General features: G+C 42.0%; 1 protein-coding gene across 1 annotated transcript in view; it reads right to left on the reverse strand.

Annotated features, from left to right (window-relative positions):
- PEX14 (peroxisomal biogenesis factor 14) overlaps positions 1 to 23,172 on the reverse strand; it is a 105,108-nt gene that overhangs the window by 28,498 nt on the left and 53,438 nt on the right. Inside the window, exon 3 of the mRNA XM_084652061.1 lies at positions 22,601 to 22,685. Within this exon, the coding sequence (XP_084508187.1) occupies positions 22,601 to 22,685 (85 nt within the window). The remainder of the gene's footprint in view (positions 1 to 22,600; positions 22,686 to 23,172) is intronic.

Here is a 23,172-nt window from a genome sequence, read left to right on the forward strand (position 1 = left end):
GTTGGAAGCTCCATTGCTTGGGACTTTTAAAATTATACTATCTATCTACAAAAAGAAAAGGAGTACTTGTGGCACCTTAGAGACTAACAAATTTATTTGAGCGTAAGCTTTTGTGAGCTACAGCTCACTTCAGCTGTAGCTCACGAAAGCTTATGCTCAAATAAATTTGTTAGTCTCTAAGGTGCCACAAGTCCTTCTTTTCTTTTTGCGGATACAGACTAACACGGCTGCTACTCTGAAAACTCTCTACCTAGACTCTTTTATAAAATCCATTATCGTAGTACCTGAGGACTTCACACAAAATAAAACTTTTATTCTTGCAACACCTCTGTGAGGGAGGGAAGTATTGCTGTCCCCCCATTTTACAGTTGGGAAAGTGATGCACAGAGAGATTAAAGTGACTTATCCAAGATCACACAAGCTAGGTCTATTCTACAGACCTATATCGGTATAACTATGTCACACTGGGGTGTGAAAAATCCATACCCCTGAACAAAGCAGTTATAGCAACCTAATCCATACCCCCTCCCCCTAGTGTAGTCAGTGCTATGTCGACCAGAAAACTTCTCCCACCAACAGAGCTACTGCCTCTCGGGGAGGTGGATTAACTACGCTGACGGGAAAAGCTCTCCCATCAGCACAGTAGCGTCTTCACTAAAGCACTACAGCAGTTGTGCCGCTGTAGCCCTGTACATGAAGAAAAGCCCGCAGTTAGTCTGTGGGAGAGCTGGGAACTGCCCCCAATCTGCTATGTCCCAGCCCTGTGCCTTAACTACAAGGCCAGCACTTCCTGGATAAAACACGAGGATAACATAGGGTAGGGAAAAATCCTGCATTAGCTGGGAGATGGACAAAATGAGCTATTAAAACCCTTTTATCTCCAACATACGCTCCTGTTAGGGCACTTTGTTCATTCCCCATCCTGTGTGGGTATTGTTCCCTACAATAATACTCGCCAGAGCTTCACCCAGTTCAGTGACTCAAGCAACAGGATTTTCACTAGTTCTCTGAAGGTAGAATTGGTTTTGAGGAGAAAACGTCACGCTAGGAAAGGATAAGAAACTTTATCCCTGCCCCAGCAGAAAAAAATGTTGAGTAAAATTCTTTTGTCGGTTTCAAAAGCTGACTTTACTATCACTTTGTCTGATAGACTGGCCCCAGGGGCTGTTGCCACACCTACACTTCTACAGAGACAAACAAGCAGGTTTTTTCCCCTCCCCTCCCTGTTTCTGTTGAAAAGCAAACAAAATAAAACTGGCTGACTTTGTTTAATTGCCATGAATCACCTGCCTGCATGATGCCTATATCAAATCACATAACTGAAAGGAAGACCTATCAGCAGGTATCCTGAAATGACATTACAGTCCTGTTCCTGAAAGCCACTGAGTCACCTGTTCTCATAAGAACATGGTCACAGTTTAAAAGAATCACCATAGAAGCATCCTGGAATCTGATCCACATTAATGATTCTACCTGTTCAGAGTAAGTTCCATGCACTGCTACCTGGGTCCTTTTAATCCAGATGCCAGTACTGTTTTTCCTCCAACACCCAGTCCTTTGAAAAAGTTCACAGAGTTTCATACATATCACTGGGGTCAAAGGTACAATCCCTTGATCCTTCTCCTTCCATATGTCCTTGATAAAGGGCCAACATCAGGTCAATTTCAGCTTAAGGTTTTACCAAAACTCAAAGTCAATAGAAACATCTCTGTGATTTTTTTTCTTCATTTAAATGAAGTCATTTATTTGGATCTGAACACTTTCCAGATGCACTTGTAACTCCAGTATTGTACAAGCACATGTGAACCTGAATGTCAACATGAAAATGACCAGTCTAGTTTAACTGTCAAACAGAGAAAGGAAAAAAGTAAAGCAATTTTCAAACTAATTTAGAATGCTTTGAATTATTTCCACTTTAATAATCTACGGCACTGTTAATTACACAACTGAGAACTATTTATTTATTTATTTCTGTACAACTGTTTAATGTGCCAGAGGTCCCTCTAAGCAGCATTCGGACTTGACAACAGTGCCTTCCTCTCAGTTATCTTGCCCTAACTTAAGAGAAACCCTGATTGACAGCACAAGGCTAAATATTCAGCTAAGCACCTAGGAAGGAAAGGGTTAAAAATGGCATACTATTTTCCCTGGACATTAAAAAAAAACCCTGGCAGCAGTTTCTCTTCCTGGGCTTTTGGAGTCTATAATAAAATAAAGTGTAATGGAGGAGAGGAGGGCAATGTCAGAGGGTGAGGGTTTGGGAGAGAGGTTGTTAAGTATCTCCCTCTCCTCAGCCATGTTTACTCCATTTACAGGACCCTGAGTGACTGATATATGGACAGAGGGAGAATAAGCAGGCAGTTGCTGCCTCCCCAAATATCAGAGTGGTGGGGGAGACACCCTCAAATGCCTAAAACCCTCAAACTCTCTGTAAAGTGCTCAAAATTAAAAAGGCAGACGGAGAGACTCAGCCAGGGAAAGAAGAAAAAGTAAAACAGGAGGAAAATTTTTATTTATTATTAACATTTTGTTGGAACAGTGGAGTGCAATAAGGACTCTCAGAGCCGTTAAAAGTCGCTGGGTGACCTGTAGACCCCTATTTCCCAGAGCCTTGTATAAAATTGAATTTTTTAAACATAAATTACACGTAATGACGACACTGTAAAAACTAACAGTAATGGAAAGCTGTGCTGTATTTCATTAGCCTGTATTATTCCATGCCACCTGATCCAGCCGGGCCTTGTTTATGAGTTAGTGTGTTAGCAGATGCCGATGGAAGCATTTGCTTCGACCTTGCTCTTCTCATTGGGGCATGAAATTACGACGGCAGCACCTTGATATTACAGCCATAAATACAGTAAACTGCAAATTTAAGCCAACGGCTCCTATTGTCTCCGAACATAAAGCTGATCGGTATTTATTTAAAAGGAGAACGAAAAAAAATATTATATATCACCTTGTTTATGGGTCTGATCCCCTCCCCCCCTTAATCTGCCTTATTCACTTGGTTAAATACTAAACAAACAAACTAAATCCTCCCTATTTTCTACTGATTATATATTCTCATGAAATGAGTATTGTTTTCATAAAACTGGATCAAAGTATCTTCACCCTGAACAAGAAGGGTCTGGCTACTGGTTTAGTGCATCTTTAAATGAAAAACCAGGAACACATGCTGCAACTTTTCCTCTTTGTTTCTAAATGTGAGAAGTTCAAAATATACTATGAAAAAGTTGCTACTGGTCACTCAGTGGGGCGGGGCGGTGTTTGTGTGTGAGAGAGAGAGAGACACACACACATATTGTGTATGTTTTCCTCCAGTTATCTTCTGTTTTAAAATATGGTCCTTGTTAATGCTATTTCAAAAGGTGGCAGCAAAAGAACAAACACAGAAAAATAAATTTACAAAATAAAAAATAGGCACACACAAGAAAATGGTAGATCTCTCCCCTTAAGAAGCAGGAAAAGCTTGGAGCATCATCTCCCATGGGCATTTTGGGTAAATACCCATGCACTAAGATGCCCACACAATATATTAAATATAGGAGAGAAAAAAATCAACACAAAGGCAAAAGGACACTGGGTTATTGCAAAGCATATCACAGCATAAATCACAGCATTATAAGCTAGTGCAAAATGTATTTCACTGGTGGTTTAAAGGAGAGTAGACACAGTTTTGCCTGTCATAAGAGAGGTCAGGTCTTCCTCTTCTAATGCAAAGAGAGCTCTCCATTTGTATGAAGTATGTTATCTCTGTCCCACCCAGGAAAAAAGGGAGGGATAGACAAAGCAAAGGCTTCCAGTACTAAATTATACATTTCAGGGACCCAAATTAGATTAGATAAATCACTAGAAATAGAGTATAGGGAACAATCATGGAAGAGGAGGAGGAAGTGGTTTGATTATGTGATGTAATATAGGAGGTCTTATCTATTTCAAAATTCTGTGAGGCTGCCAGATGCAGCATCACGGCCTCAATAGGATTTGAACTCATCACCTTTGAATCAACAGACTGCTTGCTCAGTTTGATTGTCACAGATTTTGCACAAGATCAGACAGGATCAGAAGTGCTCATGGTCTTAGTTACAGAGCACTCAAAGTTTTGTCCCTGAATATGGTCAAATTCCTATGTCACTACTATATGCAAAACCAGATAGGGACCTGTCTCTTTCTTAGCTCCTTACAAGGAGGCACTTGTCTATTAGACGTACCAAGTCTTTCTAGGTAGTGGTAAAACCAGCAAACAAGACAGAAGTGAGCTACCCCTCTATGTAACCTATACAGAGAGGTTTCAGAGTAACAGCCGTGTTAGTCTGTATTCACAAAAAGAAAAGGAGTACTTGTGCCACCTTAGAGACTAACCAATTTATTTGAGCGTAAGCTTTCGTGAGCTACAGCTTAAGCTTATGCTCAAATAAATTGGTTAGTCTCTAAGGTGCCACAAGTACTCCTTTTCTTTTTACCAAGAATGGAAGATGATCAAGACTAAATCTTCTCAGGAACATTTGCTTGAGGGCCAGCATGTAAATCCACCCCCTAAAAATCCCAGATAATAGAGGAGGTTAGATGCTAACCTAATAAGCCTAATGTTCTCATAATGTAAACACTTACTACCACGACAACTAGGCCTCCTTGGAAATGGGGCTCTGTATTCAGAGAAATGGACTCCTGATGCACCTAGCAGCTAATTCCTGTTCAAAAACATCAGATCGCATACTGTGGTCAGAGTCCTTGCACATGGTGGCAGCTGGCAGGTCACATGGTGCTGGCTCCCCTCCTCATTACTTTATTTGTATTACAGTAGTGCCTAGAGCCCCCAACAGAGATCAGGGCCCTGTTGTGCTAGGTGTTGTCCATACACATAGTGGGGGGAACTCTCTGCCTAAGAGCTCACAGTCTAAATAGACAAGATAGAGCAAGGGTGAGGGAAGAAAGACAGGGGAGGTGACTTGGCCAAGGTCACAAAGCAGGTCAATGGCAGAGCTGGGCATAGAACCCTCTTCCCATGAGTCCTAGTCTAGTGCCCTGTCCACTGAACCATGGTGCTCCTTTTTTCTAAGCTGATACTACAGGCATCAAAAGGGTCTAGGTACCTGTAAAAGATGCTAGAACAAGGAGCGGAGGCCAACCTAGCTGCCTCCATTACGGCCCATGACTAAAATAATAGGAAGAGGAAAAGAGGAGGAAGTAACAGGAGGTGCCACTGGGGATCTTAGACAACAGTAGGACTACTAAGGCCACCACCAGGAGACGCTGGCGGGAGAAGAGCAGGGAACCAGGAAGCATGTGAAGGGGAGTCAGTGGACAGATTATCAAGGGGAGTAGGTATCTGGGCAGCACACAAAGGGAGCTGGAACAAGAGGGAAGGGTACCTAGAGACTGGGTAGCATGTTCAGGGAGTCGGAAACCAAGAGCTATAGCACACAGGCAGGGGAGAAGGGAACCAGACAGCAAAGAGGCATGTGCGTGGAGAGAGAGGACTCAGTCGATTTGTTGTATCCACCTGCTTTTTCTGGTCTTTTACTTAAGATTGTAAATTATTTGGTGCAGGGACTCTTGTTCTGTGTCTGGACAGCACTGGGCACAATAGGGCCTCGATCCATCAATGGAGCTCCTTGGTGCTATCACAATACAAAGAATATATAACAACAATGCATGGAAGGGGAAGATGACATTAAGAACAGATAAAGACACAGTGTGATCAGTTGTTTGGCTGGGTTTTTTTAAGGACAAAAAGGTAATTGCATTAAACACAATTAAATTACAACAATATTTTCCTAATCTTAATTTTTCTGGTAAGCAATTGCTATAATTGTCACAGGGATGCTGTGTGACTGGAAATGAAATTGGAAAGTAGTCCATGAAACCTATTCTTTGCTAAAGTGGGGACCATGCTAACAACTCATATTCCGAAGGATCCAGGAGGAAAAGGCTATGGGCTCGCTTCTCTGATACGTGAATAGTTTTTGGTCTACACAGCACACAAATTAGCCAGCTATTGGGGGTGGAGAGGCAGGGAAGAAAATCCTCACCAAATCTTAGTTTAAAAAAGTTAGCTATAGAAACTAGCATGGCTGCCAATCTTAACAAGAAACAGAAAGGTTGAAAAACTTTCATACAGTTCCTAAGTGTGAAACAAATGTCCATCCTTAACTCCTTAAAAGTTATTTAGTAGCAGAGAATGATGAGAATAATACTGACATTTGGCTGATGTACAGTCAGAGAGAACTTTTTCTCTGGGTGGGAGAGGAGAAAATGTCAGTATTTTGGGGGTACGGACGGAAAAGTTTGAGGTTCTCTTTCAAAATCAGGTGACACCAAAAAAAAAAAAATCAATTTCAGAAGGATTTTTTTTAAGTCTTATCTTTAGAATTAAAATATTAAACTATATTTTCAGATCATATGACCTGACCCACATCAAACAGTTGCATCTTCAAGGCACAACCTGCCATGCTGATCCCTTCAGGACCTAGGCTGACTGATATGGTGGGAGGGATAGCTCAGTAGTTTGAGCATTGGCCTGCTAAACCCAGGGTTGTGAGTTCAATCCTTGAGGGAGCCATTTAGGGATCTGGGGCAAAAATTGGGGATTGGCCCTGCTTTGAGCAGGGGGTTGGACTAGATGACGCCCTGAGGTCCCTTCCAACCCTGATATTCTATGATGAACATCACTACAGAATTCTAGCACAGAAGATGAGGGAGGCAGCGGGAACTCAAACAGTAACTTTGTTATTGCAGGGGAGCTGTAGCAAAAAAGCTTAAGTGGCTCCTTTGTTGAGGTGCTCAATGGTGACCTCTGAAGACTCTGTCTTTACAAGGTGACTTGCTCCCAGAACTGAAAACGGAAAGCACAGGCCTCCAATAGTCCAAGGTATGAGAATTGTTGGCCACATATGGACCTTTCTTCAAAGTTCCCATGTAAGATCAAATTAACTTGAAGAGGAAACATTTTGAATGGTAGAGAGGAGAGGCATCATTTTATAGACTGACAGGTTTGGTTAACTCTTTTGGTCAGGATTCCCTTGCTGGAAAGTGGTTCTGGAGTTCGCCCTCACTTTCCAATCGTCCCCAAATTTTCATAAATAAACTTTTATAAAAATTCCAGTTTCTTCTGTAGGTTTATCCACTTATGCCACATGGCTCTGCATCTCTTGATAGACTTGGAATGAATTTGGATCAGAAAATTCACATCGACCTGCAGGACTGGAAGACTAGTATGAAACTTCAGACCCAGAGTTTTTGAAGTCTGAGGTTTCGGAGTAACAAATCTTACAGAAGTACTGGTGATGCCTTGCTGGCATACTCAGGGCATATTAAAGAATCATTTAACAGGATTTGTTAGGAAGTCTGGGGTATAGCAGAATTTCTATATGAAAGAATGAGAAATATTTTCTTCAGTTGCTATTCCTGGTTCTTTATTTTACTCTAGAATTTCTGATGGCTCCACTAGCATGGGAATCTGGCATATTTTACATTAAACAATGGCTATCAGGGAGTACTCTCTACAGCCTAAGGTTGATTGGAATGTATTTGCCTTGATGTTTCTTGCTGCCTCTGTTACTATCAACATTTTAAACTTCACAAATGAACCAACTAAACAAATCAGCCTAGGCTAATGCCAAGAAAAAACATCTAAAATGTGTAGCTGTTGACCCTTTTAAGTGTGCGATAGGCAGAGACGTACCAAAGGTACATTAAGTCACATACAATTATTGCCATGTATATTATGCCTTCCTTACACAACAGGAAGTGTTGCTATAATGGGGTGAGCACAATTACCTACTACTGCCCATTCCCAAAGCCACGGGAGAATGCTCTAATGAAATGAACACAGGATGGAAGCCAGGAACTAGAGAGTTTTAAATCCTTCTCTGTCACAGATTCCCTCTTTGCATCATGCAAGTCACCTCACCTTTCTGCCTCAATTTGCCCATCTGTAATATGGGGATAATGTTGCACACCTATACACTTCATCAGGGTATTGAGGGGATTAACTTGATAAGGAAAAATCCATCTAAGTGGTAGGTATTATATGGCACCTCTGATTTGCATCTCCCTGAAAGTGAGAGACATGCCAATATATTCATATGAGGAAGCGTGGTAGCTAGTATTCATTATACATCATGCCTGGTTTCTTTATTCTTTTTTGTTTTAGATACATCTTTTAAATGTCATTAAAACAATGTTTGTTGAATGCTAGTACAAAGCTAGCCACCTGTAAAATTAAAGGCTGATGGCGCCAATAAAAGGGTTGAAATACATTCTATTTAAGAGGTTCCTGCATTGTAATTTTAAAATATATTTTTAAATTATATCTACCTGCCCTTCACAATTCTGTTGGTTACCTCATATGCATTTAGAAAACAACTATCTATGTCATCACACAGGACACTGATCTCAGGTGGGGGGTAAGACACAGCAGCAGATGAACTTTTAAGAAACAAAAATTTTGTATTTGGGTTATGTGTACTTAGTAACAAAGGAGAAAGGAAGAAAGACAGAAAATACAGGGGACATGCAAATCTAATGGAAAATGTTCCATTTAGACAAAAGAGCGTTTTTTTCCATGAGTCTTCAGCAGCTCTTCAGAGTTCTGAATAAAACTAAAGAAGTCTGGATAAATTGCCCAAAAGACGACTCATGCTAACAACAGTAAAAATAACGAAGCAGTGGAAAATATTATGGTGACTACACAAATGCACACAGCGTACTCAACTGGTAAGGTATAAAAGGAGTTTCATCATTGCTCTCTCTGGGCATACACAAAACATGGTTCTCTAGGGTTACGATTACCATGCCAAATATACCTCCGGAGTTTTCTTTCTTGTATAATAAAAAGCCTTTGGGTTCTATTAAAATCAGGTTTCTGGGGTGAACACTCAATTGTGATTTCAAGATTTGCTTTCAATGAACAGTGGTTGTTTTCTGCCAGCGAACTCATTGGCTGGAATCTTCACAGAATGCAAACAAAAGAGAGGCAACAACATGGTGGAAGTATATTCATTTAATAACTGGCGTGAATATTCAGAAACATTTGTGTGTATGTTAGTGAGCATCCGTTAGACTAGATGGTGGGGCAGCTGGAGGGTCTGGAGATTTTCCAGTATCATTTCACATTGTGCCAGGACAGGTCTTGAAGTTCTGGTGTCTGGAAATACTCTCCAGACAAATGAAACAAATATAGTAGGGGGATGAGAAGAGGCAGACAGACCCTAGATGGCACTAAACAGGAAAGCAACAGGGGGTAGCCATGTTAGTCTGTACCCACAAAAACAACAAGGAGTCCGATGGCACCTTAAAGACTAACAGATTTATTTGAGCATAAACTTTCGTGGGTAAAAACCCCACTTCTTCAGATGCGGCCGTGCCTGTGGATGGTCAACGTAAACAAACTGTCTCGCAGCGCACCAGTGGATTACCCTGACGGGGCGTGCATAGCCCGCGGGCTGCAGGTTGCCCACCTCTGCTTTACAGTCACTGCAGTGTCTGAAGTTCATCAGAATGACTCCATTCACTTCTTACCCCATTTTCTCCCTGGTTTTCTTTAATTGTTCCTCTTGCCTGTCCCAGGCGGCCTGGCATGAAGCAAGTTCTGCCTTTATGATGCAATACCTGGAACTAGGTGAGGCCCCAACTCCTCTGATAACTTAACCAACAGGCAACAGCAGCTTGTGTTCTTATTGACAGCACACAGGTGCTAGTAAATACCAACCCCCAGGGTATTCTCTGTAAACACATAGCCGCCGACGCCCCCTTCTCCCCGCAGCTCCTAACACACACATGCTCGCTTTACCGACACTGAACTCACACCTCACAAACAAATTATTTAACTACTCTGTTCCCCAAGGGATACAGTGATCATTTCAAATGCAGCTCCCTGCTCGCCTCTCACATACACGCAACAGCCTGATAGGTTAAATGCTGCCATTTAATTACCGTAATGGAAGCTGCTATTTTTTGGTTCCCCTGAACTCCTCTTCTCTCTCGCTCTTTTTAAATACACTCAGAGTCATCTTTTAAACATGTATTTTATATTTCTGGGTTTAACAGCTGCATGCTCCTGGTTACTCTAGGAGCGGGAGCAGGGATATTCTTCACTTAAGATATGAGAAACTGGTCTTTTAAATGCCCAAAGAGAGGGACTGGGGGAAATGTAGCAGAAAGGGGCATATGCCAAGCATTATAGAGACAGCCTGCCCTTTCATCTACTTACATGATTCTGTTTGGACTGTGGGGAATACAACTAGTTACAAACGAAGCTGGGGCCTGTAGAAGGAAATACATAAAAATAGTCTGAGAAATTATGCTGTCTCAATAACAACACATTGATTTATATTGGCACCTTAGCACAATATGGTGGTTTAAGCTCAGGACTGGGAGCAAGGAACTCCTCTATTCTAATTCCAGATCTGGTACACTGACTCCTTAACCTCTGTACCTCAGTTTCTTCATCTGTAAAATTGGGATAATAATACTTTCCGCCTACCTCCCAGCAGCTTCCTGAGGATTAACATTTGTAAAATGCTTTTAAAATGAAAAGGGCTAATCAGATGAGGAAGTACAATCAGAACGGAGTGTAGAAAAGGAGATAATAATGCTTCGCTTCCACACAGTGTGTTTTGAGGATTAGCTAATGTTTGTACAGTGCTTTCAACATGTAAATCGCTCTAGAAGTGCAGGATATAAATTTGTTAACTTCCTGGCCATACTGCAAAGTATCTCTTCTTGCAGGAATTTAGGGAGGGGGCTGAGGGATTATTATAGTTTATTACTGGGGAGGAGTATAATAGTGATATTATGAGACTACATCAATAATGATTTATTCTTTGTAGTGTACGGTAATTAGAAAGCACCTAAGAGCAAAATATAGGCATTTATAGTCAAAATTAATGTTTTACATGTTCTCATGCCTCAGCATTCCTAGAAAATACCAGAGCTATATATCCGCCCCCTAAATGGGAAATGCTTCCATGGCAGTACAGAATTCTGCCAACAGGCAAGATTTAGATATGCGATTTGTTCAGTGGCCTCCGGCCACAGTCCAATGTCCTATCTCTTTGTGCAAAGACACAACCCAGCCTCCCTCTGGAGTAAGGCCACCTACTGGCACCCCTACCCACCCCCCAATGGAATCTTAAAGGTGAGGCAGGGCAGCAGAGGCACAGATAAATTTAATTTTGTTTATCACCATAAAAAGGGACATTTCCACATGGACAGCAAGGACATGAATATCGTGTGTATGCAGGGGCAGGGGGGAATTATAAACGCATTTTTGGCGAAATTCAATAAAGCTGATTCCACTGCATAAGGTCAGCAATTTACTTTAAAAAATGATATGATTGCAACTTTTAATATAACCCATGTATTTGCTGCAAGATGTTCTAGAAGATTGTGTAATGTAACCATCCGACCGCTCCACAGGAGCAGAGATCACCCCATTTACCCTTTATTGTCTTGATAAAAGCAATGCACATTTGCACAATATGACAAAGTCAACAGTTTTTACTTAAGAGAGCCTCAGATTTAATAGAGAACGAATTCTCCTCTCATATCCTAGGGCTGGGGGTCTGTTCTGGGCTAGGATCCATCAGAAAGAATCAGAAAGAACAAACGCAAGACTTAACTCTCCTCCTATCCAAGGAGGGTCCTCCCCAGGTTAAAATTAGTGAGGGAGTGGTGGGAAGCAGAAAAGAATAATGTGATTATAGCAACATGAGCACTCAGTCCCCTTGTCGCTACAAAAGATGTGGTCTATTACACAACAAAACTGTGGTCCAGGAGAGCCCACAGATTAAATTAACATGGAGACAATTCATCTCCCGCATCCCACCCCGGGCAGGGCAGCACCAACATGAGTGGGATAGGTTTCATTGGAAGAGTAACATGGCATGTCCTAGATTACATTCCCCACTCCACCCCAGGGGAGAGGGCTGTCCCTCCAGAACTGGAAGAGAAAGTTCATTCATGAATGGGTTACAGACTGAATTTCCCTGGGCTGGATGGCCATGGAGACTGAACTCCTCCTTCAATCCAAAAACATATTTTTATACAAGCATACATAGATCTCTTTGGCTGTCTGAAGGTGAAGCTTGCTTCAAAGGTCAGAGCTCCAGGGCTAGATTAGGATTGCATGCAATCTGCTTGAGCCTTGGCATTCTGACAAACTTCCCCTGCCTTATACGTCCGATTGAGGTAAATTCTCTCTCTGAAAGTGCGGTTCAAAAATCACGCATTGCAGGATACACACTTGTTTAGCAACTTTGCTATGAGGATCCCAAATCCCTTTACAAATGTGAATTGATTAAAGCTCAGCATGCCTGTGAGGTGGAAGTAATCATCATTATCCCCATTTTATAGATGAGGATGCTGAGGCCCAGAGAGATTATGTTACTTGCCTCAGATCATGCAAGAAGTTCATGGCAGAGACAGGAACAGAACCTAGATCTCCTGACACCTGGTCCTGAGATTTAACCATCACACCAGCCTACCTCTAGCTGCCCTATATTTATTGTCTCACTCAAGGATATCCAGTTAAATTTGCTAAATACATACATCAAAAGATGACTTTCCTGTCACTGATGCAATCTCAACCTAGGGTCTGAAGATCTAGCTTTGTTCTCCTTGCCCAGCATCATCAATACTAAAGACTCAAAACTCAGAATTTAGCTGACAATTTGATCCAGAATGGAATCCAGCTCATGCTGCCATCGTGGTATTAGCTCTGCAGTGCTAACAGGAATGGAAACAAGGCTTTGACAGTAAACAAGGCCAGTATGACTCAAAACACACACAGGAAGCAAAAGGAGCTAATTTTGCAGAGTCACTTTTAACCACTTCTACATTACATAGTTATTGTCAGAGAGCCAAAATGAAAGTCACTGTTAAAACAGTAACACTCCATTTATTTGTTAAAATAAAGGCTACATCTGGAGCAAACACAACTTTCTAGGCACTGTCTGAGTGCGTTCTGGGCTCTGTATAAATGTATTCCAATTTACCAATACTTTGCAAACTATGAAGACACAACACAGGTGCTGATGGACCCTGCTCCACTGAAATACTGCTGAATTTCCTGGACAACAAGTGAACTGGGAGAAATGGAAATTGTGCCTGATTCTTCACTCACTGTACTGTAAATGAAATCAGCTCTCTTTTTCTGTGGAATGCACATCTAAATGGCTCAAGTGTGTCACAGGGTGAGCCTGAAGTAAGAGAGAGGCTATTACCACTAACGTGACTTGTACCCTCTGTTATGGAACAAATAAACGAGCATTTTAAGGATGTCAAATCTGTGAGTCTCTCTTCCTCAATGGATTCTTCTGCAACATCATTAAAACATCAAACGGGTGCTTCATGCAATGCACTTTCCAGAGCCTTGCACAGAAACCAGATGAAAAAGTCACCGCAATTTTCATCTTTTCGACATGAAACTGCAAAGCACTTATCAAACCCCACTGGAAATGTTACTTAAAGGGTCATACTGTCAAGGTTGGTTGGCCCTAAGTTTGCCCTTCCTTTTTTCTTCTTCTGTCTTTTTGCAGGTCCAAGTGGGGGTTCCCCCCATCAGCAAATGCTGCAGTTCAAAGCCAGCAGCCTAGCACATCATGAGCAACCCTGCAAGCATGAAACAGGGTGTGCTGCTCTGCTTCTGGGAGCAAGCCTACAAAAATAAACAATTAGATACTTATTTGGTTGCAGGAAGAACTTCCGTAAAGAAGCATTTCAGTTCCAAGTAGAGCTGGTCAAAAATTTTCCAAAAAACATTTTTCCATTAGAAAATGCTGATTCAACTAAACAGAAACATTTCACAGGAAGACCCTCAATTTCATTGACGATTTCAATGAGAAGTTATCCAAACATTCTGTTTCGATAACATCAAAATATTCTGTTTCAATTTCATCATTTTGACTTTTATATTATGTTTTATTACATCCGTCCCTTATATTATACATTATAATAGCAAGAAAATATTTTGGAATACTTCATTTTGCAAAAAATTCTGAATTTTCAATTTTTCATTCCAATTCAATACCTCAGAATTTCCAATAGGACAGAAATTTCATTTTTCAACCAGCTCTAATTTCAACCTTTTACAGTGTTATACAAAGCAACTTTTAAAAAAATTATTATGCGTCCCTTGACCACAGTGGGGTTTCAAACAAAAAGAGATCATTTCTAAAGTCTCCTGACCTGCACTAAATGTTTAGAGGCATTCACTATGCTTCCCAGTCCCATTCTTGATTCCATCCCTGATATTTCCCATCAAAAATAAAGGCTGGGTGATTTTTCAACAATTGATAACATTTCTGCTAAGCAAAGCCCATGCGTCAGAACATAAGATGATCTCTTGCAGTGATCGGGAAGGATCTCCCCTTCTTTTGTCTCCAGCATCAACAAGCAGCTATCCTAGAAGTTGCATGTTTTTTGTCATTTCTTGAATCCCAGGCACTGGCCATAATCAGAGGCAGGATGTGAATCATTCTCCCCATTAGTATGGGGGTCCAGTGGCTTGCCCCCTATCTTTCTTCCAAATCTTCCAAATATCCCTCATCCTAAAAGCTCCACCTTTTTCAAAAGCTCAGCAGCCCCAAGGAATAGCCCTATCTAATCGACTCCCCGGGATATCCTAACAGTTGATCGGTTGGTGAAGCTTTGCTGGCATTGCTGTTGCACATTTCCTCTTGGCACAAAGCTGAGAAAATCTGTAGAGTTCATGACAAGTTCAGATAACACAAGCAGTGGGAAAACTGATGGGGGAAGAAGAGTCAGCATGATGAATAGGCTGGCACAGAACACCAGATGATGGATATGCACATGCGAGACTGGCAGGATAGGGAGACATCTCTTCTTAGCAGATGGATGGAGATTCTCAATCATTTTCAGGAAAAAAAATTAAACTAACAACATAGAGCTGTGGTCCTAATCTCCAACTCATGAATGCATTTGTACTACTGGGTCATGAGCAACCTGCAGCAGGAATCTTCTGTGTATATGCTGAACATTATCAGCATTGGGCAAACATTAGCAGAGTGCCAAGAGCAGATGTGACTGCAGATAACTTGGATTCAAATGGAAACTGTTGCAAGTTTGCTAGTGCTGAAAAACACGTTCAGTCTCTCACTCTTCATTCTATGGCTCTGGATTGAGTCCCAGGGAGCTCATCAGATCTTGAAAGATAAACAGGGTCATGTTGGCTCAATACATGGTAGCGAGGACATCAAAGACCACTGTGATAAATGAAGGGGGAGGGGGGAGAGCTCCCTTTTATGGACACTCAGCCAGCCAGTAGCTCTAAAATCCCTCTTAGTAGCTGTTCTCTAATTGTTCTACCTGAAAAGGGTTAAAAAGTTTCACTGCTATGCACAGGTAAAAGGAAGTGAGTGGACACCTGGCCAGAAGAGCCAATGGAAAGGCTAGAACTTTTTAAAATTGAAAAATGACTCCCCTTTTGTCTGTCTGGGTTGTTCTCCGGGGAGAGGCGGACAGGACAGAGCTCTGCTGTAAGGGCTTGGGCCAGGAATGAAAACCCATCAGTATCATACCTAGAAACTACTCATTTGAAACCCCAGATATGTAAGTAGATCAGGAAATGTCTAAGACGACGCAATTAGGTTTATCTCTTTTATTCCTTTATGGCTTGCGGAGTCCTCTGTGCTAACCCCAGGTGCTTTTTGTTTTGCTTGTAACCTTTAAGCTGGACCTCAAGAAAGCTATTCTTGATGCTTCATCCTTGTAGGTTTTTTTTTTTAAATCTAGCAAATGCCTAAGTTCCAAGATGTATTTTCTTTCTTTTTTTTAATTAATGAAATTTACCTTTTTTAAGAAGAGAATTGGATTTTTGTGTCTTAAGAGATTTGTGCACAGGTTGTTTAATTAGCTGGTGGGAACAGCTGATTTCTTTTCTTTTTTCTCTTTCTCAGCTCTTCCCCAGAGGGCAGGTGAAAGGGCTTGATGGTACCCCACAGGAAGGAATTCCCAAGTGTGCCTTCCTGGGTTCTCAAAGGGGTTCTGCACTTGGGTGGTGGCAGCATCTACCCATCCAAGGTCAGAGAGAAGCTGTAATTTTGGGAGTTTAATACAAGCCTGGAGTGGCCAGTATTAATTTTTAGAATCCTTGCGGGCCCCCATCTTCTGCACTCGAAGTGCCACAGTGGAGAATTAGCCTTGACAACCACAACAATATTGCAGGAAGGGGTGTTGGGTATTCTTTCCTCAAACTTAATAAGGAGCCAGTGTCCCAGAATAATGTAAAAGGATACTGGGATGTGCCTTTCATATGAGACATAAAAACATAGAACCCGACTCTTTGTGGTTACTGAAGATGCCATAGTGCCTTTCAAGTATCTTAGCAAATTTTTAACTCAGGTAATTACATTCTCCATCCCTACAAGTCTCCACCTGCAAGATCACTTGGATACAGTATTCTTCATTTCCTGTCCTAAAACTCTTGCAATAGCATTAAACAGCTGCTGCATTCTACCTTCAAGGTGGCTCCATTTCAATGGTAGGTGAAGTGATCTCTCATCATAACCCTTTTATACCTCTCAAGAGGGTGTTGAGTGTCTAAATCAGCTGATGGGTGTAATGTGCTCCAAGAGCCTCAGATGAAATGCACTACAGAAATGTAGACAATTATTTACTTTGCAAATACTCCATTTCCAGGGGAAAGTGCCATCCAACCTCTCTTCAGCACTCTTGTTTTATCTGTCTACAAAGGTTTTTATCATATCTGAGCAGCTGTTCTAAACTTCTGAATCACTGTTTGGAGTAAGCATCCTCCCTGGTTTCGGCTATTCCATTCAGCTCTTTTCTCTTACTCTGGTCTGAGGTTGTTGGCTCCAGTTGTATTGCATGCATAATATACTGAGAATTCTCATGTAATTGCAAAGCAAACTAAAGTTACTAACAGCCACATTTTCAGCTCTGGCCTCTAGCTTTCCATCCCTTTTTTGTTGTCCATGCTAGTCATGGGGTCTGCACAGTCATTTGCACACACCACTTAGACAGCTGGACAGCCAGTTATCCAATCTGCATGTGCCATAAGTGATAAGCAACCACTAGCACAATCAGTTGCATGCACAGAAGTGGACACACAAAAAACAAAGGCTGGCTGAAAATCTGTCTCTTAATGCCTTCGCTCCATTTCTTGCCCCTCTCTTCCTAAATCCATATCCTGCTAAGTCAAGAGAGAATGAGTAAACTAGTCTGGATATATGACCCCTCTCTACACATCCCTGAGTCAAACTAAGTGTGTCTTCAAAAGCTGGAGGAGAGGACCTCCACAATCCTCCTGGGATGTGTGGGTCTTGGCAGCACGTTACTAACTGGATCTTTTTGCATGAGCTGTCACTGGACTCCGTTGACTTGCAGTGTGTTTTGTGCTCAAGGAAAAGCTTGGTAAAAATTGTTCAAGCTTCACTGAGACATGTTAAAGAATTAATTACAAAGTAAAGCTGAAGGAGAAAATTAATTTTAGAAACACAAGAGGTTACTTTTCTTTTCCTCCCTTTTCTGGAGGTGGGGGAGGAAAGGCCGTTATTTTCACTGGCATCCTGAGGGCAGAAGCTGGGAGCTGTCCAGTCGATAACCTGGCCATCAGAACAAGGTTTGTAATTAAAAGGTCAGTGACCTGGAAAGCTAGGGCCTCACTCTCAGGGCTTCTCAGTAATGATGGAGCTATTAAATTAAGACGTATGAAATCAATGCTAAAAGAGCTTTCATGGTAACAAGATTCCATTCAAGGACATGCAAACTGCCTCATGAAATGGACTTAAATTATAAAAAAGGAAAGTAATAAAAGAGAGTTAAACTGAAATCTGCAGAAGAATTTACTCCCCTTAAAACTCGCCAACTACAGGCTGTGGCCCCTCCTATCCCATCCTCAACGTGATCCACCACGGGTTTTCTGCAGCAGTTTGTCTTCAGCAAAGAGGCTGTTTAGTTACTGGTGGGGGTTCAACTTCCAGGAATGCAGTTGATTAAAAGGAGAAAGAGAAGGGAGCTGATTTTCTACAGCAGACTCCTGGATTGAGTACTTTTGTTTCCTAAGGAGTAAATACCTTTGGTCCTTTGTGGAGTGGGGCACGTAAAACTCCATAATTTATGTAATGCCTTTTTACCAGCATCTTAGGAGCCCTCAGCTCCAGCTGCCTTCTATCCTCCAGTCTGACAACCACCTCCCACTTCTATCATCTTCTTTACTTGAACTGCACTGAAAAAGCTGTGTGGAACCCACAGGCCACAGAGCCGTGGAAAAACTTCTGTATTTACTTGCTTCCTACAAGCCGAGGTAATGAAACAGATAAATAGACCCAACATGTTAAGGGCAAAGCTTCCCACCGACCTCCTGCTCATCTCATCAAACAGAAGTTTGACTCGGTTGGGAAGCAGGCGTATATGAACATACAAAGCACCAATCAAGGTAATAAGTGTTCTAAAGAGAGTTTCTGACCCCACACATTTCTGGATTTACTCTTCCCCAATGTAATTCAACAGCGACCGTAGTCTATCTAAGGTACTTATAAGGCCCACATCACTGTAGTACCTGAGCACCTCACAATCTTGAATGAATTTATTCTCCTTACTCCCGTGTGATCGGGCAGTGCTATGATCTCCATTTTACAAATGGGGAACAGAGGCTAAGTATCTTGCCCAAGATCACACAGGAAGTCTATGACTGAGCAGAGATTTAGACAGAGGCTCCCAAGCCAAAGGCTAGCACCCTAACCACTGGACCATCCTCCCTTTGCAGTCACATGTTACAGATTCAGAACACAATTTTAACCCGCATGAGCTACTAGATGGGTAGTTGAGCATTACAGGACATCTGAGCTGCAACAGCTCAACAACAGACATATACCCACCAGGGTTTAAACCCCACATACTGTCTAATTACTCCCCAGGCACCGATTCTCCGTGGCGTATCATCAGCAGGATCAGCTACTTGGACAAAAAACAAACAGCATCTTTGTTTCCCTTTCAGATACTCTGAAGGAAAACAGCTGCTTTTCCCCTTCATCTGAAGAAGTTCACAATAAAAAGGAGGAAATGTCATAAATTACACAAAATGCCAGTGTAAGCTTCAAAGAAAATGACAAATGATTCTAATAACTTCATGTTTCTCATTAATGCCTCTGAATTTAGAAAGTTTTAAAGTGTTCAAGACGATGCAGAAATCTCATTGAACTTTTGAAGGACCTTAAATCCAGGACACTTTCCTCACGCTCTCCATCTTCATCAGGCTTATTACCCCAGGCCTGTAATATACAACCCCCAACCTCTTAACTTCACAGAAATAGGGGCAGCCTCCCTCCACTACCACCCAGCTGCTGTTTCACAAGAAAACAAACCCAACCCAGCTGACAATTCTAAAGTAACCTTCATTTCAGACTGAACTGACATGCACCCCTGGGACCACAATTTCTATATTAAATATTAAACAATGTTTAAAAAAAACAAAATTGGATTTGCCTTTTCAAGTCAAGATTATAATTCAAGGCACTGTGTCACTGCAAGTTCCAGATGTGAAACTTCCTAAGCAAAGCTGAGACTGCAGTAGCTGGGAGTACCCCTGCTGCCAGTGCCCTGACCCCTGCTGCCAGTGCCCTGACCCCCTACATTCCCCTACATTCCACTCCTACTGGAACAGATTGCAACTAGGGTAGCTGAGAGCTCCCCCACAGCCAGGGTATCAGTCTCTTTCCTTACAGCTCTCAGAAAGCCAGTGGTCCTGCCCCATTCTCTGCAGCAAAATCTGCTGGAAGAAACTACAACCAGAACAACTGCAAAATCCCCCCAGGAGATGATGCCTCTGTATTATTCCCTACAGAGATATGTACAAAGTTATTTTTAACATAGGGGTTCATAGAAATGTTTATATGATATGACATGATAGATATGCTCTGATACATGATACAATATATGATATAAGGAAGGAGTGTTGTCTAGGGGTTTGAACAGGGGACTGCTAGTCAGGACTCCTGGGTTCTCTTCTTAACTCTGTCACTGCCTTGCTGTGTGCCCTTGGGTCAGGCAGCTTAACCCTCTCAGGGTATGTATACACTGCAATAAACCACCCATGGCTGGCTCGTGTCAGTTGACTAGGGCTCACAGGGCTCAGGTTGCAGGGCTATAAAATTGTACTGTAGATGTTTGGTTGTGGGCTGAAGCCTAGGCTCTGGGACAGGTCGGCTGAGTGGTGTCGGTGGCCTGTGATATACAGGAAGTCCAACAAGATGATCTCGTGATTCTTCCTGGCCTTAATCTCTATGATTCTCGAAGTCACGAGATCCTTGATGAAACATGCTGCAGACTTGCACAGTAATTACTAATGAATACATGGACAGGATTTTTTCTCTGAGGATAAGTCTTGAAATTTCCACTCCAGGAAGTCCTGGTAGAATACTCTTTACTAGAATTCAGGAAAAACACTGGACAGTTACTTAGAATGCCAATGGGTAGGTCTCAGGCTGTAATTGGAACTGAATACTCAACCATGTTAATTCTCCTACATATGCCCAGGGTTGAACTAGTCACATCTAGGGTTAGGAAAGAATTTTTCCTTCCCCTTAGGGCACAACTGGCATGATGCACATGTGCATCTCTTTGCTCTGGAGCACTGAGCAAAGGTAACATTATATGATCAAGTGGGCAGATCCCATATGATCAAGTTCCCAATAACTCCTGGGTGCAGGCATTGCTGGACTCTGTTCCTTCCTTTCTCCTACTGTTAAATTTCCATATGAGCAATTAGCGCAAAGGGGAGGGAGGGAATTAACAAACAGGAACAAACAGTTCTACCAAACAGTTTCTCCTCTTTGGTAATTATTAGCCAAGTAATTCACAAGAAGTATTAGTCGGGCCATAGTGTCTCTCTGCCTCCTTCTCCCCACCCCTCCTCTTCTCCCAGTCAGGGATTTATTAAAATTAAACAGATTAGATGGAGCTCCTGATACTAAAAACTGCTCAGCGAAGCCTGCGGTGGGGAAGTGCAGAGCAAACACCAGAGACATTTGTCTCTAAATTGCTCTAAATACCTTCTGCAAATGAAATTCTAACCCAGCTACGTTTAGAGAGAGAAAATGAGGAATAACTGGTCATTGTCAGCAGAGGAGAAGATCAGGCGGTTATAATATTGCACGATATACTGGGGGCTAAGAATCTCTCGGCAACAATAGATTTTGTATCAGGTTACCCCGGGTAATCAGCACAGCTTTTAGGCTCAGCTTTCCCCTGCTTCATTGCTTCGATGATAGAGTTGAAATCCCCAAGCTTTTATGATAAATTACTCCCCGTAGGTCCACATATTTCAAGGAAAAACTCACAGAGCAGAGTGGCCAACAAGCTCCAAATTTTGCCATACTGGCAAATCCAATGTCATCCTGATGGCAGAGAAGGACAAACAACGCACCTAGCAGAGTTGCATCCCCTTTCTGGGCTGCTTTGTAACTGACACTAGGGCCAGCGGGGAAAGGACCCTATTCCAAATGATGTACCTGCAGAGTACTGTTTATGGCAAAGCTGTTAGAACCCAACTCCTACCTTTGTGCTTTCTGCCCCAAGATGAGCAGGGGTGCCTGTAAGTAGATTATCTCATGCCATCGAGTATCATGGATTTCACTAACAATTCATATCTCCAGCCTGGATAATATATTCCTGGGCTTTCTTACTTTCCATAGCTCAAGGTCTTTGGCTGAAGAATTCAAATTACACTGTAATATTCACAACGCTAATGTAAAAATGGGTCCCCATTCCCCATAATTTTGGAGTTTGCACTTACACCGCCCCCACCAGCACTTAAACTACCCTTTCTAACTCTGTAAAGCATGAAATTCACTCAGGGCATGAGCCTCTTTATTACGTAAGTCCCACACTGAGGACTTAAGGATGTGGAGGGTTCTTGGCTGGGCAATCTGCACTGGAATAAACTTCACCTGAAATGTGCTGGTAAATTCCTAAATTGTTGTCTTAAAACTTCAGAACATCAAAAGAAAAAACATAGTTAGTTCCTTTATAAACAGAAGGGAAAACTATTATCAGGCTGTGGCCAAAGCAGGTTCCATTGGCTTGAGACAATATCGGATTTGTCAGGATCTGTCCTGCTCCTGCTATAGAAAGAGTCATACATGGTCAGTAATTTGCCATTTCAGGCTGAAAGTCGGGCTGACCCCAAGCTTGACCTTAACCTGACCTTGTTTACTCTTACCATGTCTCTCTTCCTTCATTCTTTTCTCTGGCTCTCTTCTAAAGCAGTTGACCTTTTAACTACAGCTGGTCATTTTAAAGCCAATGTCATTAAGGAGTTAGAATTGACCATCTAGCCTGTAACTCTAAACTGCCTAGTTTCTGAAGACCTCTACTGGTAGTTAACCCCAAAATTCCCATAACTCATTCTACAATGCTGTGTCTGGTGCCAATATTACCTCTGACTTGCCGGGAGGAAAATGAAGCTGCCTTGACTCCACACTAAAAATTTCCTGGGACAAGAGAGCTTTTTCCCCTCAATACCTAATTTTCCACAGCAATAACTCCTGGCCTACATCCCACCCCTAAACCCCCTCATTAATACTAAGAAAAGAGAATGAGACTGATGAATCTGTACCTTTCTTCTTGAGAAATGCTCTTCTGGTTGCGAGCGGACTTTGGCGGACCCGGGAGTTCTGTAGAAACTTCACTGCTGTTGCAATCTGATTAGGGTGAGAAGATTGGAGAAACAGAAGAGTGAAAAGCTCTGAGTTAAGAACATTCAAAATTCTGATTCTAAATAAATTCTGAACTACAACACCAGGCATCAAATCCAGCATCAGATGTTGATGGGCTGGACCAGACCCTGGATCTGACTTTGGGGAATCTTTGGATCCAGATCAGAATTTGTGGCTCAGGCTCATCTCTAATCAGATAGTACAGTATTAATATTTTGACTTAGAGAAGTTTTTCCTTGAACATCTTTTACCAAGCTGAAACACTGCTTAGTGTGAAACAAACGCCATTAGGATACCTGAGCCTGTTATTAGCAGGTGAGAGGTTATTTTCCTTGTTCTGGATCACACTAACCTACCAAAGACATAGAGATTAAGTTTTATTTTCTGAGTGACCCAACTGGGCAGGCAGATAAGTGGTTATATTTATGCTCTGCTGTGGTAGAAGCTATATACAGCTTTGGTCTAAGAACTT

This window comes from Lepidochelys olivacea, assembly GCF_965140295.1.
Source record: "Lepidochelys olivacea isolate rLepOli2 genome assembly, chromosome: 18".
NCBI lineage: Eukaryota > Metazoa > Chordata > Testudines > Cheloniidae > Lepidochelys > Lepidochelys olivacea.